At 43.2% G+C, this 14,442-nt stretch overlaps 1 protein-coding gene across 7 annotated transcripts in view; it reads left to right on the forward strand.

Moving 5' to 3' along the window:
• The window catches only part of Fancc (FA complementation group C), a 157,707-nt gene that overhangs the window by 125,072 nt on the left and 18,193 nt on the right, over positions 1-14,442 (forward strand). For all 7 annotated transcript variants that reach the window (XM_052156360.1, XM_052156357.1, XM_052156361.1 and 4 more), the window contains 3 exons: positions 7,186-7,238; positions 8,517-8,616; positions 13,818-13,893. In XM_052156360.1, the coding sequence (XP_052012320.1) occupies positions 7,186-7,238; positions 8,517-8,616; positions 13,818-13,893 (229 nt within the window). The remainder of the gene's footprint in view (positions 1-7,185; positions 7,239-8,516; positions 8,617-13,817; positions 13,894-14,442) is intronic.

A 14,442-nucleotide genomic window follows, 5' to 3' on the forward strand; every position in this document is an offset into this window, starting at 1 on the left:
GCCTCCCATCATTTGTGTGGCAGCCTGAAATGGTCATATATGGCCACTAGATGGCGCATACTCCATATTGCAAGTTAACCGGCCATGGCACAGTTAACTATCAGTGGGAAGCCAAAGAAATTCAACTTTCTTCAGGGTGGTTCAGAAAAGTCAGAAAAGTGATCCATAGGGTCTGAGATGACTATAAAAACGTTTCTCAAACTGAGTCATAGCAAACACAAAATAACTTCAGAAATTCCCTTTATTAGAGCCTGGCCTCATCTCTGGATACCATTGTGAAATGTTTTATAATAATGCAAAAAGTTTTTTTAAAAAATCTATTATAAACTCAAGTTTTAAGCTCTGACTAAAAATATATGTAATCTGTCTCTTCCTATGCCCCAGGAAGCCAGCTTCTTTGGACCTAAACCACTAAGTCCTACCAACAGGGTCTTTTAGAATAGACCAGGAAGCTATCACTGGGTGTCACATGGATGTACTTTTCATTAACTGCTAACTGTACCCTTCATGTCCAGCATAGTGGTGGCCAGCTGTTCCTTAGGTGCTCATTACCAACTATGGGGCGAGGATGGTGTTGAGATGGAGGGTCAGAGGTCAGCAGACAGGAAGTGCTGCTGAGGTGCCTACCTCTAGGCCAGCTGAGGAGGTCCTGAGGTCTGTTGTCATAGACTGGTTCTTTTTTTTTTTTTTTTTTTGATGTATTCTTTATTTACATTTCAAATGATTTCCCATTTTCTGGGTCCCCACTCCCAGCAAGTCCCATAAGCCCTCTTCCCTCCCCCCGTTCCTCCATCAACTCCTTCCCACTTTCCTGTTCTGGTATTCCCCTATACTGTTGCATTGAGTCTTTACAGAACCAGGGGCCACTCCTCTGTTCTTTTTGGACATCATTTAATACGTGGATTATTTCTTGGGTATTCCAAGTTTCTAGGTTATTATCCACTTATCAGTGAGTGTATACCATGACTGATATTTTGAGACTGGGTTGCCTCACTTAGTATGATGTTCTCCAGCTCCATCCATTTGTCTAAGAATTTCATGAATTCATTGTTTCTAATGGCTGAATAGTACTCCATTGTGTAATTATACCACATTTGTTGTATCCATTCCTCTGTTGAGGGACACCTGGGTTGTTTCCAGCTTCTGGCTACTACAAATAGGACTGCTATGAACATAGTGGAGCATGTGTCCTTATTACATGCTGGGGAATCCTCTAGGTATATACCAATCCTCTGGAGTGGTACAGCAGGCTCCTCAGGAAGTGCCATGACTGATTTCCAAAGTGGTTGCACCATCTTGCAATCCCACCAGCAGTGGAGGAGTGTTGCTCTTTCTCCACATCCTCGCCAGCACCTGCTCTCTCCTGAGTTTTTGACCTTAGCCATTCTGACTGGTGTGAGGTGAAATCTCAGGGTTGTTTTGATTTGCATTTCCCTATGATTAATGATGTCAAACATTTCTTAAGGTGTTTCTCAGCCCTCCGAAGTTCTTCATGTGAAAAATCTTTGTTTAGTTCGGTACCCCACTTTTTAATGGGGTTATTTGGTTCTCTAGGTTCTACCTTCTTGAGTTCTCTGTATATAGTAGATATTAGCCCTTTGTCAGATTTAGGGTTGGTGAAGATCCTTTCCCAATCTGTTGGTTGACGTTTCGTCCTTTTCACAGTGTCCTTTGCCTTACAGAAACTTTGTAGTTTTATGATGTCCCATTTGTCAATTCTTGATCTTAGAGCATAAGCTATTGGTGTTCTATTCAGGAACTTTTCCCCTGTGCCCATGTCCTCCAGGGTCTTCCCCAGTTTCTTTTCTATTAGTTTCAGTGTGTCAGGTTTTATGTGGAGGTCCTTGATCCATTTGGAGTTGAGCTTAGTACAAGGAGATAAGAATGGATCGATGCACATTCTTCTGCATGCTGACCTCCAATTGAACCAGCACCATTTGTTGAAAAGACTATCTTTTTTCCATTGGATGTTTTCAGCTCCTTTGTCCAAGATCAAGTGACCATAGGTGTGTTGGTTCATTTCTGGGTCTTCAATCCTATTCTATTGAGCTGCTTGCCTGACATTGTACCAATACCATGCAGGTATTTATCACTATTGCTCTGTAGTAGAGTTTGAGGTCTGGGATACTAAATCCCCTAGAAGTTCTTTTACTGTTGAGAATAGTTTTAGCTATCCTGGGTTTTTTGTTATTCCAGATGAATTTGAGCATTGCTCTTTCTAGCTCTATGAAGAACTGGGTTGGGATTTTGATAGGGATAGCATTGAATCTGTAGATTGCCTTTGGCAATATGGCCATTTAAACTATATTAATCCTGCCAATCCATGAGCATGGAAGATTTTTCCATTTTCTGAGATCTTCTTCAATTTCCTTCTTCAGAGATCTGAAGTTCTTCTCATATAGGTCTTTCACTTGTTTGGTTAGAGTCACCCCAAGATACTTTATGCTGTTTGTGGCTATTATGAAGGGTGTCATTTCCCTAATTTTTTTCTCAGCCTGCTTATCCTTTGAGTATATAAAGGCTACTGATTTGCTTGAGTTGATTTTGTAGCCAGCCACTTTGCTGAAGTTGTTTATCAGCTGTAGGAGTTCTCTAGTAGAGTTTTTTGGGTCACTTAAGTATACGATCATATCATCTGCAAATAGTGATAATTTGACTTCTTCCTTTCCAATTTGTATCCCTTTGACCTCCTGATGTTGTCTAATTGCTCTAGCTAGGACTTCAAGAACTATATTAAAAAGTTATGGAGAGAGGGGGCAGCCTTGTCTAGTCCCTGATTTTAGTGGGATTGCTTCAAGTTTCTCTCCATTTAGTTTGATGTTGGCTACCGGTTTGCTGTATATTGCTTTTACTATGTTTAGATATGGGCCTTGAATTCCTGTCCTTTCCAAGACTTTTAGCATGAAAGGATGCTGAATTTTGTGAAATGCCTTTTCAGCATCTAATGAAATGATCATGTGGTTTTTTCTTTGAGTTTGTTTATGTGGTGGATAGCATTTATGGATTTCCTTATATTGAACTATCCCTGCATCCCTGTAATAAAGCCTACTTGATCCTGGTGGATGATCGTTTTTTATGTGTTCTTGGATTTGGTGGGCAAGAATTTTATTGAGTAATTTTGCATCAATATTCATAAGGGAAATTGGCCTGAAATTCTCTTTCTTAGTTGGATCTTTGTGTAGTTTTGGTATCAGCATAATAGTGGCTTCGAAGAAGGAGTTGGGCAGTGTCCCTTCTGTTTCTATTTGGTGGAATAGTTTGAAGAGTATTGGTGTTAAGTCTTCTTTGAAGGTCTGATAGAATTCTGCACTGAAACCATCTGGTCCTGTGCTTTTTTTGGTCGGAAGGCTATCTATGACCCCTTCTATTTCTTTAGGGGTTATGGGTCTGTTTAGATGATCTATTTGATCCTGGTTTAATTTTGGTATTTGGTATCTGTCTAAGAAATTGTCCATTTCCTCCAGATTCTTCAGTTGTGTTGAGTACAGGCCTTTGTAGTAGGATCTGATGATTTTTTTAATTTCCTCAGTTTCTGTTGTAATATCTCCCTTTTCATTTCTAATTTTGTTAATTTGGATACTTTCTCTGTGCCCTTTGGTTAGTCTGGCTAAGGGTTTATCTATCTTGTTGATTTTTCAAAGAACCAGCTCCTGGTTTTGTTGATTCTTTGTATGGTTCTTTTGGTTTCTACTTGATTGATTTCAGCTCTGAGTTTGATGATTTCCTGTCTTCTCCTCCTCCTGGGTGAATTAGCTTCTTCTTGTTCCAGGGCTTTCAGTTGTTCTGTTAATCTTCTAGTGTATGCTCTCTCGAATTTCTTTTTGGAGGCACTCAGAGCTATGAATTTTCCTCTTAGCACTGCTTTCATTGTGTCCCATAGATTTGTGTATGTTGTGCCTCCAATTTCGTTAAATTCTAAAAAATCTTTGATTTCTTTCTTTATTTCTTCCTTTACCAGAGTATCATTGAGTAGCGTATTGTTCAGTTTCCATGTATATGTGGGTTTTCTGTTGTTTTTATTGTTATTAAATACCACTTTTACTCCATAGTAATCTGATAGGAGGCATGGGATTATTTCAATCTTCTTATATTTGTTGAGGTCTGTCTTATGACAACAATAAGATCGATTTTGGAGAAGGTACCATGAGGTGCTGAGAAAAAGGTATAATCTTTTGCTTTGGGATGAAAAGTTCGATATATATTTGTTAAATCCAATTGGTCCAAAGCTTCAATTAGGGTCACTGTCTCCTTGTTTAGTTTTCCTGATCAGTCCATTGATGAGAGTGGAGTGTTGAAGTCACCCACAATTATTGTGTTAGGTGCAATGTGTGTTTTGAGCTTTAGTAAAGTTTCTTTTATGAATGAGGGCGCCCTTGTATTTGGAGCATAGATGTTCAGGATTGAGAGTTCTTCTTGTTGGATTTTTCCTTTGACCAGCAAGAAGTGACCTTCCATGTCTCTTTTGATGACATTAGGTTGAAAGTCAATTTTATCTGATATTAGAATGGCAACTCCGGCTTGTTTCCTGAGACCATTTGCTTGTAGAATTGTCTTCCAGCCTTTTACTCTAAAGTAGTTTTTGTTTTGACACTGAGGTGTGTTTCCTGTATGCAGCAAAATGTAGGGTCCTGTTTACGTAGCCAGTCTGTTAGTCTATGTCTTTTTATTGGGGAATTGAGTCCATTGATGTTAAGAGATATTAAGGAGTAGTGGTTATTTCTTCCTATCATTTTTTATTTTAATTTTATACTAGTGTGGTTATCTTCTTTTGGGTTTGATGAAAGAAGCTTAATATCCTGCTCTTTCCAGGGTATAGTTTCCCTCGTTGTAATGGTGTTTTCCCCCTATTATCCTTTGTAGGGCTGGGTTTGTGGAAAGATATTGTGTAAATTTGGTTTTGTCATGGAATATCTTGGTTTCTCCATCTATAGTGATTGAGAGTTTTGCTGGGTATAGTAGTCTTGGCTGGCATTTGTGTTCTCTTAGAGTCTCCATGAGCTCTGCCCAGGATCTTCTAGCTTTCATAGTCTCTGGTGAGAAGTCTGGTGTAATTCTGATAGGTCTTCCTTTATATGTTACTTGCCCTTTTTCTCTTACTTCCCTAAGTATTCTCTCTTTGTTTAGTACATTTGGGGTTTTGATTATTATGTGACGGGAGGTAGTTCTGTTCTGGTCCAGTCTGTTTGGAGTTCTGTAGGCTTCTTGTATATTCATGGGCATCTCTCTCTTTAGGTTAGGGAAGTTTTCTTCCATAATTTTGTTGAAGATATTTGCTGGCCCTTTAAGTTGTAAATCTTCACTCTCATCAATGCCTATAATCCTTAGGTTTGGCTTTCTCATTGTGTCCTGGATTTCCTGGATATTTTGGGTTACAAGCTTTTTGCATTTTGCATTTTCTTTGACTGTTGAGTCCATGGTTTCTATGGTATCTTCGGCATCTGAGATTCTTTCTTCTATCTCTTGTATTCTGTTGTTGATATTTGCATCAATGATCCCTGATTTCTTCCCAAGGTTTTCTATCTCCAAAGATGTCTCCCTTTGTGGTTTCTTAGTTGTTTCTACTTCTGTTTTCAGATCCTGCAAGTTTTTGCTCAGTTTTGTCATTTGCTTGTTTGTGTTTTCCTCTAATACTTTGAGAGATTTTTTGTGTTTCCTCTTTCATGACTTCTGCCTGTTGATCAAACCTCTCCTGTATTTTTTTAAGTGAATTTTGCATTTCCTCCTTATTAGCTACAAACTTCTGACCCATAGTGTCCTGAATTTCTTTAAGTGATTTTTGTGTTTCCCTTGTAAGAGCTTCTAGCTTTTGATCATTTTTCTCCTGAATTTCTTTAAGAGATTTATTTATGTCCTTCATGTGTTCCTCTAACAGCATCCTTGCCGGTGCTTTTAAATCCAACTCTTGTTTTTCTGGTGTGTTGGGGTATTCAGGACTTACTATTGTTGGAGAATTGGGTTCAGATGCTGCCATAATGCCTTGGTTTCTGTTAGTAACGTTCCTATGCTTGCCTTTAGCCATCTATTTCTCACTGGTGTTAGATGGTCTTATTGTCACTGGCTGGTGCCACAACCTATTGTGGACCTTTAGGGCTATTTCCGAGACACTGGATGACTGGGTTTCCTCTGGCACAGATTACTGATATGCTGCCTTCCTCTTTTGTGCCTTTGGAGCCCTGCTCAGTCTTGCCTCAGGTAATGTTATACTTGGGTTGTCAAGGTGAACCAGGTGTTCTCAGACTGCTTTGTTATGGAGCAAAGATGGTGAGTGGAGGATCACTCCCTCTGTTGATTCTCATGTAGGATACAGGCTCCACGACCGACCGGCTTGCAGATAAACTGCCTATGTTCTCAGGTCCTGAACGCAGGCAGACCCCTGGAGATTTGCACCCCCAGAGATCTTAAGCTCAGGATAATACAGTACCTAGTGATGTTTTTCTGCCCTGGCAGGCCACAAAGATGGCCACGGGAGTAGCTCCCTCTGCTGTTCTCTGCAAAGGATACAGGCCCCAAGACCTACCAGCTGGGAGATGAACCACCTGTGTGCTCAGTTCCTGAGTGCAGGCAGACCCCTGGTGGCTTGCACCCCCAGAAATCTAAAGCTCAGGGTGATACAGTATCTAATGAAGCTCTTCTGCTCCGGCAGGCAGCGAATATGGCCGCAGGGATTCTCTCCCTGTGCTAGTCACCAGGCAGGACCCAGGCCCCACGCCCAGAGGTCTGGCAGATGAACCTCCTATGTGCTCAGTTCCTGAGCCCAGGCAGACCGCTGGTGATTTGCACCCCCAGAGATCTAAAGTTCGGGGTGATACAGTACCTAGTGAAGCTCTTCTGCCCCGGCCGGCAGTGAATATGGCTGTGGGGATTCTCTCCCTTTGCTGGTCTCCAGCCATAGACTGGTTCTTAACTGCTCATGAAACTTATTCTTACATACAGGCTTATAGAAAATGTTGTATATAACAGGAGTACAAAATAAGTAAATAAAGTTTGCCCATAGCCCATGTCCAAAGAGAACCACTGCTGGCATTTTATGGGTTTTTCCAGATTCTAAGTGCTTTTTTTTTTCTTAACCTAAAGGAACATGCCACTTTTCCGAAGCAACCCCAGACTTCTTGTTTGCCTAATAATCCAAAGATGTTGATAGATGCCTGTTGTATTTCACTGTTTCATGGTCTTTTCCTTTTATAGCCTCAAGCAGCCTGCCAACCTGCCATCTTCAGAATTGTGGATGAAATGTTCAGGTAAATATACTGTCTTTGGGAGCAGTTGGTCTCTGGCTGGTGTGGGAATGTAGAGGTTTGCACTCTGGGTAGTTAGGGGTGAAAACTCAGAAGCTGCAGTGCATTGAAAAGGCAGCCCCAGGAGCGCGGTTGGCATTCTTTAGCCTGTTTATACTCAAACAATGATAGAGAAGTGCGATTCAGTTGGTATTGAAGTATCCATGCAGAGTTTTTTCCCCAGCTCCAAGTAAAGATGCAGTACAGCCCTTCACCACCTGAGGGCTGGCTGGGCTTTGTCACAGACCTAAAGAAAGCCAAAAGACAGGAAACTATTCTGGACAGAACTCTCTAAAAAACAGAGTAAACCCCACATTTCAATAGCATGGTGTTTTTATTTTAAAGACTAGGTCCTAGGAACTTGTGCTTCTTTTGGAGGACCAGTAACAAGGAGTGTGTAACACACCAGTTGGCTCTGCTCCGAAGTCATGAGAGTTGACAACTGTGGATTCCTAAAGATAAACTAAGCTCAGAGGTGTGGGACCCAGGAACTAGTTACGGAAGGTTGTGAGCTGCCTGATATGGATGCTGGCAATTGAATTCAAGTGTTCTGGAAAACCAGCAAGTGCTCTTAACCACTGAGCCATTTCCCCAGACCTAGGAAAGGAGTGTTTGTTTACTTTCAAGACAGGGTTTCTCTAATTCTGGGTATCCTGGAGTTTAGTGTGTAGGCTGGCCTTAAACTCAGAGACCTACCTGCCTCTGCCTCCTGAATTCTGGGATATTAAAGGCAAGTGCCACCGTGCCCTGACATAGGAAAGGAAAGTTTACAATCAATACCTCACCATTTGCATTGCTCTTGAAGCATACCGACTCTTAACTTAAATGGCCACAGATATAAGAACATATGTTAGTGTTTTTGTTTCAGGCTAATCAAGTTCGAGGTTCCTTTCCTTAAACAACAAAAAAAAAGTTAGTTGTATAAAAAGGCATGGAAACCAAACCAAGGACATCTAATTCTACAACCCTACTCTGGTGATTGTGACTGAGTGTGTCGCTCTCCAGGCAGCTCTGTCCTCGCTGGTGAAAGCAGAACACTTGTTGCTGGCACTGTCTGATCTGTGAACACAGAAGTGCCCATAGGAAGGCCATGTGAGGAAGGCTGCAAGGGTGGCTGCTTCCTCCTGCCTTCTTCACTCACGAGCTGTGGTCTGATGAACTAAGACTCACTCAAGCTGTGGCCTGGGCTTGGGATGTGTGGGGAGCAGCAGGGTGCTGTCATTTCCCTTTGCTTTCGTTCAGGTTTGTGCTACTGGAAACTGATGGAGCCCCAGAAGTACTAGCTGCTCTTCAGATTTTCACGTCGTGCTTGGTAGACGCTCTGAAAAAAGAAAACAAGCAGGTACATCACCCCGGGAATGCTGCTTAGTCACTTCAGAGTGAAGGAGGCAACTGCTGCTACAGGCATTTAGTAATGAGCTGAAAGGGTCTTCATTCGGAGAAAGTATATTTTTCTGGTGTTGGAGACCACCCACAGCCTCACACGTGCCAGGCTCACGCTCTGACACTGGCTACACTCCCAGCCTTGTTTTCAGAAATATTGGTGGAGTCTTGTACACAAAGAAAGCTTCCAAAGGACCACTCCTGCGGAGATGAAAGATTTTCACTAAAAATAACTTCAGATTTTGTCTTTCTTCCCCATGCCCTGTTCCTAGAACCATCTGCCCACCGCTGTGCCTGAATGAGACTTCGCGTTGGCCAGCTCTCCAGGGGAAGAACTCCCCCCTAGCCTTCTGTACTTTTCCTTCTGTTGCAGTTGGCCTTGTAGCCAGTGAGACACATGGAGTCTACCTGGGATGTACTATAGAAACTGCAAGCTGTTATCAGTGATCACTGTCTTTATTTCCAGCAGAGCTTCAGGAGAGGGGGGTGGGATGGGAAAAGGGAGGCATTTGAAGAATGAGTGGAGGTTAGATGCCACCAGTAGACCAGAGGACTCAAGGTTCCCTTCAGCAGAGGTTGGACAGCAAATGCAAGAGCAACAAATGCAGGAGCTTCTTCTGTCTGCAGCTTTGGCTGCCATGTCCATTGGCCACGGGGATAATGCTTATGTGATGCTTGCCTACTCAGAGTAGCACTGGTTCTGGACACCTTTCCTGTGAATTGTGGCCCAGCCCCCTGTGATGCTGTCCACCATTTGACTAAGGGCAGAACTAGGGTGCTCAACCCACTAAAATCCTACTTAGCTCAAGGCCATAGAGGTCTCTCAGGTTTTAGCAGGTGTTTCTGCTTTCTAAGGCAACCATAAACCTGCATGTTTTATTCTTGCCAGTCCTCTTTCCCTGAGGAAGTTAAATAGATGGAGCATACCCAGCCTGGCATCTGGGAGGAGACCTTGGCCAGTGCACTGGCTGGTACTCACCGTTGTGAACACAGCTGTAAATGTATGCTGTCCTCTCTCACACACTCTTGGTTCCCCAGGGAGGAAACAGCCTCCTACAAACCTCACCCTCAGATTCCCAGGAAGCCCAAGTTGGGACAGAGGATAAGAGAAAGCTTTTTCCTCAACTTGATTTGAGTGTGTGTTGTTCCGGGTTTGCCCTGAGTCTCTGTTGGTCTTGGTACTGTGGATTTGTACTGGAGTAGCAATGCCTTTAGTTTAGGATCGTGCCTGCTGACCACATGTGTCTAGGGGTGAGAGTGATACACACACACTGGGCCCTGGTTTGAGGCAAGATAGGTATTCAGGAGCATCACCTGCCTTCAGTTCCACACAAGGGATCTCACACCCACATATGATAATTTATTTGTCTTCCTGGTGCTGCCTGTGACAACCTACCTACTCAACTGTGACTGGCTCACTCACCCTGACTCAAGTATACACTTTATGACCAGTCATGTTCCTGTTCTGCTTAGTTTGTGCTGACTCTCTCGCCTTTGCTTCACTTATTGATAACAAAATACGTGGGAGTGAAGCCACCTTCAGACAATACTTGAGCCACTGGTGGTTTTGACTCTTGTGTGCTCCTCTTCTGCCTGCCTGCCTCCCTGCCTCGGTAAACCCATGCTGAGTTTGCATTCCATACTCCTGTTTCTCCAAAATACATTGATTAGCTACATGGGACAACAACATGGGTTTGGTTGGGGTTGTGTCTGCCCTTTATGAGACGCACAGAAGGGCAGCACATACAACCCTGGAGCCTGGCTTCTCCCCTCAGTTAGGCCTCTGATACTGTAGTGAGAGGTGGCTTTGTGGCAGTCCACTGCACAACTGGAGCACAATATGACCATTTTCTGGTTCCTGGCATTTGGGCTATTTATATATTTGCTGTCTGTTATAAACATGTTATGATGAATATTTGTGGGGTAACAAGAGTTACCTTGTGTCTGTTTATGGAGTGCAGAATTCACTCTCACCAGTCCTGCCATGCTGACTACCAAGTATGGTGCTCTCTTAGCCCACTCACATCCCATCATCAGGGATTATCGTGTTCGCGTCTTTCTTCTCACCACACTTCCACATGGGTAGCATGAGATAGCACTTCCAGTGTGCCCTGCTCAGTAGTAGACAAGGACTTGAGCTCATGTTCTCAGCTTGTGCAGTGGCTAAAGTACAGGCAGCCACAGGTCAGGATGGGTCCCAGCAGCTGAACAGACCGACAGTGGATTGTGCTGAGTCTCGTGCAGATGGAGTTTTCACATCAGGCAGAATATTTTTTTAAAGAGTCTGACAAAGCTGGCAAGAACAGGAAGGGCCTCAGCATAGGAACTCTGTCCACATCTCACTAAGGCCTTGGGGACAGCAGGGCAAGTGACCACAACTCAAGGTGGTCTCAGGACTTTTGAGGTAGGTAACAGAGCCCAGTGAAGGAAAGAAGCAGATGAGACAAATCAAAACCATGTTAAAAGATAGCTCCAGTCCAATACATTAAAGGGATATTCATCATGAAGATGGATGGAGTGAGAAGGCATGCCTGTCTGACAGGATCTGAAAGAAGACAAGTGTGTTGCTTCCAGACACCCATTCTACAAACGGGGTAGGGGTGGGTAATAGGGGAAGGGGGGTGGGGGGGGAGGAACGTGCAGCTTCTCAGGGATAGAGAAGACAGTGACTCCATGACAGGTTTAGACAGTGGCATTCACAGTGACAGAACTTTAGTTCATTGGTGGTGGGGGTGGGGGGTGGGGTATGCCAGTCACAACAGGCATGGATTCAGAATGCATAAAGCAAAACTGATGGAAGAAATGGACAAGTCTAGTCCCACATAAAATACCTGGAAGCTGTTTAGCTGTAAAGCAGCCACAATACAACACTAAGAAGGCATGTGCAGGAGCCTTCATGTCTGCTCCCTGGTTCCTGTCAGGCTAGTAGTGATCCCTCTGTAGGGCTTGGAATCAAGCCCCCATTTCATGAAAGACCCTGGCCCCCGAAGCAGGCTTTCTCAAATGCTAATGCATAGGCTGACTCTCAGACTTAGCTGGACATAAAAGGAACCTACAAAATTCAGAAAGCAACTAGAGGAATCATACGAAGAGTAATTCAGCCAGGGAAAGCTTGGCAGGACACACAGAACAGAGTGCAGATACAAACCCACGTATGTATAGGAACTTTGACAGGGACTCTAGAGCAGCATAGTGAGGGAGTGTATAAAAACAGTTCACGCCAGGCTTGGTGGTGCATGCCTGTAGTCCCAACCCTTGGGAGACAGAGGCAGGCAGATTTCTGAGTTCGTGGCCAGCATGGTCTACAGAGTGAGTTCCAGGACAGACAGGGCTACACAGAGAAACCCTGTCTTGAAAAAACCAAAAACCAAAAAACAAAACAACAACAACAAAAAAAACCAAAAAACAAAAAAACTGCTTACTGGGGTAGGTGAGGCGAGGGGTAGTTACAGACTGCTTCACAAAGCACACATGTGTTTTGAGACAGATTATAGGCTTCAATAGAAAGGTCAAAGCTATAAAGCCCTTAGGAGAAGATGTAGTAGCATATCCTTTTTGTTTTCCTTTTTGATTTTTGAGATAGGGGTTCTCTGTGTAGCCCTGGCTGGCCTGGAAGTCACTCTGTAGACCAGGCTGGCCTCAAACTCAGAGATCCACCTGCCTCTGCCTTCCAAGTATTGCTGCCACCACTGCTTGGCTTCTTTTTCTTCTTCTTCTTCTTCTTCTTCTTCTTCTTCTTCTTCTTCTTCTTCTTCTTCTTCTTCTTCTTCTTCTTCTTCTTCTTCTTCTTCTTCTTCTTCTTCTTCTTTTCTTTAAAGCACTGGATAATCAAAGATTTTCTAGAAACAATGCCATAAAGAAACAAAAAACAAAAAAAAATTGGCCATATCAAAAACAAATAGATGAATTGAACTTCATTAAAATGTAGTATCTGTTCTGTGATAAATACCTTTGAAGATAAACAGGTCCAGTGGCTTGGCAGAAATGCAGTTATTCATACTAGAATACTGTGTCTCTTAGCTTCATAGAAAACAACAGCCAGTGCTTAATGGACACACACTTTGGGAAGCTATTCTAACTAGTGCTGAGCACATACATCACTGCAGTACAGAGCAAGCTTAGAAGCAAGCATGTGTGAAATAATGTTTCATGCCAAGCAGATCAACTAAAATCAGTGAGTTCCAGAATACCCAGTAGTGCAGGTAATTCTCATCCTGGGAATGGAGTTCTGGTGGCCTTGAAAAGTTATCTCAGTCACCTTTTCCATTTTACTTACTGTAGATAATAGTAAGCCTTGTCCACAAAGGCAGGCATGAGTGTCAGTAGTAGCTTTAATTCTAATAACCTACCACAGGCAGTGCTCATATATAGGAGTATGCATAAGCAAATCCTAGTGTTTCCTGCCTTCTGAGCAATGCAGAAGAGTCCCGAGACACAAAGATCAGGTATATAAGTGTGCACATTCAGTGTGTCTCTATGAACTTTGGGAATGTGCTATAATTATTGATCTCCCCTGTTGAAATAAAAATATTGATTGCCAGGCTAGGGTTCAGGGGTTGACTTTGAGTAACAGAGAAGTCCCCCAGGGTGATAGCAGTGTTCTCAGTCATGATGGAGTACTGGTCAGGTGGATTTACATACTCACCCAAGATTACCAAGCTGTGTGCATATGGCATGTGTACCTCATATGTTGTGGACTTTACCTGGTCTTGTTTTTGTTTTATTTCAAAAACCCTCTGTGCCTTGGGGGAATGCTGGTAAGTAAGTACAGCCTCATGCTCTCCCCTGAGAGCTGCTTGCTTGAGACTGTCATTGTCATGAATACCACACTAAAATCCTGAGTCCAAATGTTTACAGCCCTCTCTGAAGTAAAAGATAGTGTCTATGGCTGGGCTTCTATGAGGAGAAACCTCAGTAAAAATGGCAGGGAGATAACGTTATTTCCCTAAGTTCAGGAAATGGCTCTTAAAGATGTTTTTTGTTTTTGTTTTTTTGTTTGGCTATTTATGAGATTACTGGAAGCATGTTTATAAGAATGTTATTTGAGGATACATTCTGCCTGTGTTAGTACAGTGGGTCACTGGGGCAGGCAGAGGTTTATATTACCCTTACTTCCTCCCAGTCCCAGCATTCATGCCATTTCCATGTTAACTCTTGCAGCTCAAGTTTGCCCTCAGGACCTACTTTCCTTATGGTGCTCCATGTCTCACTGCAGCGCTGTCCCAGCACCCTGAAGGTGAGCTGAGGTACCTCTGCCTTTGTCTTAGTGACTTGATAGGAGGAGCATGGTAACCCATGGCCCTGGCCTCCTCCTATCTCTTCCTCCTAGATAGACAATGTACTTGTCCACTCAAGCTCTTGGGAGTTCAGTTGGTGTGTAGTTTTACATGAGAACCTGCTTTGCTTCCCAGGTAGGAGGAAAAAGAAGGCAGCCTTTGATAACAGCTTTGCTGAGGCTGCTAGGGACAGGCTTAGTCAGAATGCAACAGTGTCCTCGTTTGTTTTTCCTCCTTTGCTTCATGCAGCCTTGTACAGAAGACACGATTAAGCGAAGGATGAGGCCTTGCAATTTGGGGAAGATTTTGAAAGACTGGGTAAAATTCTATTGTTAGACCCCAGCCTTTTTTAATTCATCTGCCAGTCCGCTTCTCAAGGCCATGTCTGTAATCTACTGATGTTGATCTCTGGCTGTGTCTGTGAGCTCCTGCTGAGGGAATGCCTCAGCTATGGAGCATAAAGGAGGCTTTTCCCTCTGATGAGATAGTCTGCAGACAAGGCCTGTGAT

This window comes from Apodemus sylvaticus, chromosome 14 (genome assembly GCF_947179515.1).
Source record: "Apodemus sylvaticus chromosome 14, mApoSyl1.1, whole genome shotgun sequence".
Classification (NCBI taxonomy): Eukaryota; Metazoa; Chordata; class Mammalia; order Rodentia; family Muridae; genus Apodemus; species Apodemus sylvaticus.